The 3640-nt window shown below is 34.8% G+C and overlaps 1 protein-coding gene across 1 annotated transcript; it reads left to right on the top strand.

Moving 5' to 3' along the window:
- The first annotated feature begins 977 nt into the window (after positions 1 to 977).
- On the top strand, positions 978 to 3640 carry abo (de-etiolated protein 1 abo). The gene is made up of 3 exons (XM_017635001.1): positions 978 to 2173; positions 2256 to 2572; positions 2977 to 3640. The coding sequence occupies exons 1-3, from the start codon at positions 1169 to 1171 to the stop codon at positions 3395 to 3397; spliced, it is 1743 nt and encodes a 580-aa protein (XP_017490490.1). The 5' UTR covers positions 978 to 1168; the 3' UTR covers positions 3398 to 3640.

Here is a 3640-nt window from a genome sequence, read left to right as displayed (position 1 = left end):
CCACTAAAATTTATTCGCGGCAACATTGATCACGATTGCCATTTAGCCCCCAATGAAGGCAAAGTGCCAAGTGGTGGAAGGAGGCAGACATCTTGACCACAAAGAGTTAATTTTACTGAAGCAAACTGGTAATGAAGTGGTAATGCTGAAGGAAATTTTTTAAAACGAGGATATATTCGATATACCTATGTAACCTAATTGGATTATACTCCTTCTTTAAAGCCGTAGTTAGGATCGGAGCGTGGAGAAAGCGTTATTTGTTGAATAGTTTCTGATGTCGAGGGTTGAATACATTTGGGACCTTGAGGGCCAGATTAGCCTGATATTAAAAAAAAAATGGTAAAGCTGCATTACTAGAATCGAATGCAATGAACTATTCAGTAAAAGACCGCATATATTATTTATAGATCATTTTTTCATATAGTACACAAACATTTTCTTGCAGATAGGCTCCTCTGGTCCCCATGGCCTTATATGTAAGTATGTATGACGTCATATACTTAGGGACATACATATGTACTAATATACATTTGCACATGAGTTCTTTATAATGAGGAATTTGGTTTTAATGGAATGTGCGTTTAGGCAGGTCTATAGCTTCGTATTATTTAGCCCAGGTGACTACACTGACGTATTATTAATCTTCATTTCGTAGGAGCAGCTTGGGGAAGGATCAGTGAGTTGGTCCATAACGCCTCGTATATGTGTCCAACCCTTAAATAGAAAGTGCTGCCAAGTCATGCCGATTAATGTTCAAAAAAGTGTGTGAACTGCTATCGATGAAATATATCGTCGCATTCTGAGTTCTTTTATACAAAAACTATTACGTTAAAAGTAATATTAAATTGAAAATTAAAGAGGCATATACGTTTTACAACTCCTGCTGCTGTCGAAACTGTGTTTATGCATATTTTTTTTTATTGAAAATTGGTATGCAGCTTTGTGGTTTTCCATTATAGATTAATTATCGATTATACACTCTCATCGCTTATGAGCGCACAGCTGTTTATTTCGTATAAAGTGTTTGTTTACTAATTTATATAAAGAAAATTTAGCAATATTGGTTCAAAATAAAGTGCAAATTAAACTAAATGCAAGTTATTCAAATAATTGCTCTAATTACCGAGGAACAGTTTGTTGTTTGCCAAAACTTTATACAAACACAACTATGGAGGATTTGCTTCTAGCTGCCGAAGTGGTAGAAAGACCATGCTACAGAGAAACTAGGCATTCGTGGTTCACGGAGCGGGCCTACACCCAAAACATACAACATCACATTTGGGATCGGGAGTCTGGCCTGAATCGTTATAATCGGCGTGGTTCTCTGCCCGTGCTAACGCATGATCTTGAATTTTACAAAAGTATAACACCCAGATTGAGTATATTGTGTGTAGGATCATCGCTAGGTTACATACGTAAATTTACACCTGATGGTAAACTACTAGTGAGTTTCTCACTTGATCACAATGCTGTGTCGGTATACCAATATAAAGGCGTGGGCGCTGTACAACATGCATTATACGGAATAAAGGATGAAGGCGTACAAGCTACTTACGAGACTGGCATATTGCTCACCGACCAATTGTTTCATCTACTATGGAATATACCACTATTTTCTGAATTTAATACACGTTGGACTTTAAATCGTGAATTTAGCATTTTTATTGAGAATGGTCATTATGTATTGTTAGCCGCCAAGGGTATCTTATCTGCAATTACTTATAATCGCGAACATTATGCAAACTATCCAGATTTATTCGACGATAATGAGATGTATGACTATAAATTTTACTTAGTAGATTTAGTAAAAGGCTGCATTAGTGATGAATATCAGATTTGCGATCTTGTCTTCCTATCACACAATTACGGTGTTTCAGTTCATGGCAATAAAATTGCAATTTTGTCACGTTGCCGTCAGTGCATCGACGTGCTGGAGGTACGAAAAGGGAAATTTTTCATGCGATATCAAGTGAATAGAGAGCAAGAAACGGCTAGGAGAGAGGAATTGGAAGGAGGGTTGCACACCAATGGAGTACCGGAGCCAGAAATGAAAGGAATTCTTTCGCAATTAAAGCAACATTGTATTGCAAATGTGTACAAGGATGCAATCGCAAGCCAAAATGCTAAGGAGAGACGTGATCGCTTACGTGAATTTTATAAAGATTTTCTTCTAGTAAGTATGAGTATTGTTTTACTAAATATTACTATGCGCATATTTGGGCATACTTGTAAACTTGTAAACATATATTTTGCAGTTTGAGCGAATGAAAATGATAAAAACGCAATTTGTTGATGATGATCTAATGCTCATAAGATTTGAATGTCCGAAACCAAAGCAAGCATGTTGTAATCAAGCAGAGCTCTTTATCCAAACTAGACCCGAATTCAAATTGTATGTATTTTACTCACTGTCGCAAGACAAGGTGTTAAAATGCTATCCATATAACTCTGTGGAGTTGCTCTATATGCAGCGCAATTTCCACGATACTTTTCGGAATATGCGTTCAATGCAAACTGGACGACCAGCCTCAACGCCTAGCAATAATATTTATTTTCGTTCAGCATTTAACTGGTATGTATGCATTTAATGTATTTCTGAAGAAATTTTACAAAAAACAACTACTCGATGAAATGAAAAAGTATTTAAAGGCACTATAAAGCTGAACCTTGGCGAAGATTTATATTAAATTTTCTCTCTAACAAGTAATACAATTTTGGCCAAGGGTAATAATTTTGTTAATGCATTCAGCCATACATTACTGGTTAGCAAAAATAAATACCTTATTTATTGCTGCTGAATCTTTTGAATGAATTTTGTAATTTCATTATATTTCCCAGATTTTTTATTCTTCAAAAAACTAAAATTTGTTTAATTTTAACTCTCATCCTTCTAATCTTTATCTGAAGTAGTTTTTTATTGTCCTCATATTTTCTTGAGTTCTCTTATAAAACAATTTTGTCTACTTATCTCATTAGTGCTGTTAAAACTTTTGTGGATCCAAGGAGAGCTGCAGAGCGACTCAATCCCTCATTGCCGGTCAATGCGCAAGGTACCAGCTGTGCACCATATTTCAACTATTACATGTTCAACTATGATGATCGACGCATATCTTCATTGGAAGTGCCAAAAAATGTCACACCAAATCCAATATTATTTACGGATCGTTACACGTCTGTTTTAAAATTTCGCATAATTCTAGAGACATCCCGACTGAATAGAACTAGAAGTAAACAACTTGTGACTTTTGTTTTTCATCCATATGAACCATTTATTATAAGCATACAACATATAGGAGATAGCTATCTTGTTAATTTCCATTTGTATTGCGAAACAACTGTTGTAAGTCCCGGCGAAAGAAAACTAAATAATGATTTATGGGCTGTGAATTATGATTGATCAAATAATATTTAAAGGTTAATAAGTGCTTTGTGATAAGACATTTTAAATGCAATATGTAATGCAAAGTAGTAGAGTATGTACATATATGTTACATACATACAACCATAAATGTTGGCAAAGAAAAGAATACAAAATTAAATAAAATGTGCGGTACTATGACCTGACAATGGCGGTCCAAACTAAAAAAATATATATTTACCTACATATATGAATATAGAATTATACACGTATTAAACAAAA

Source organism: Rhagoletis zephyria, unplaced genomic scaffold (genome assembly GCF_001687245.7).
Source record: "Rhagoletis zephyria isolate East Lansing unplaced genomic scaffold, Rhagoletis_zephyria_1.1 Rzeph_scaffold_14719, whole genome shotgun sequence".
Taxonomy (NCBI): Eukaryota; Metazoa; Arthropoda; class Insecta; order Diptera; family Tephritidae; genus Rhagoletis; species Rhagoletis zephyria.
The sequence above is the reverse complement of the archived record's forward strand: the minus strand, read 5'-3'. Positions and strand labels throughout refer to the sequence as shown.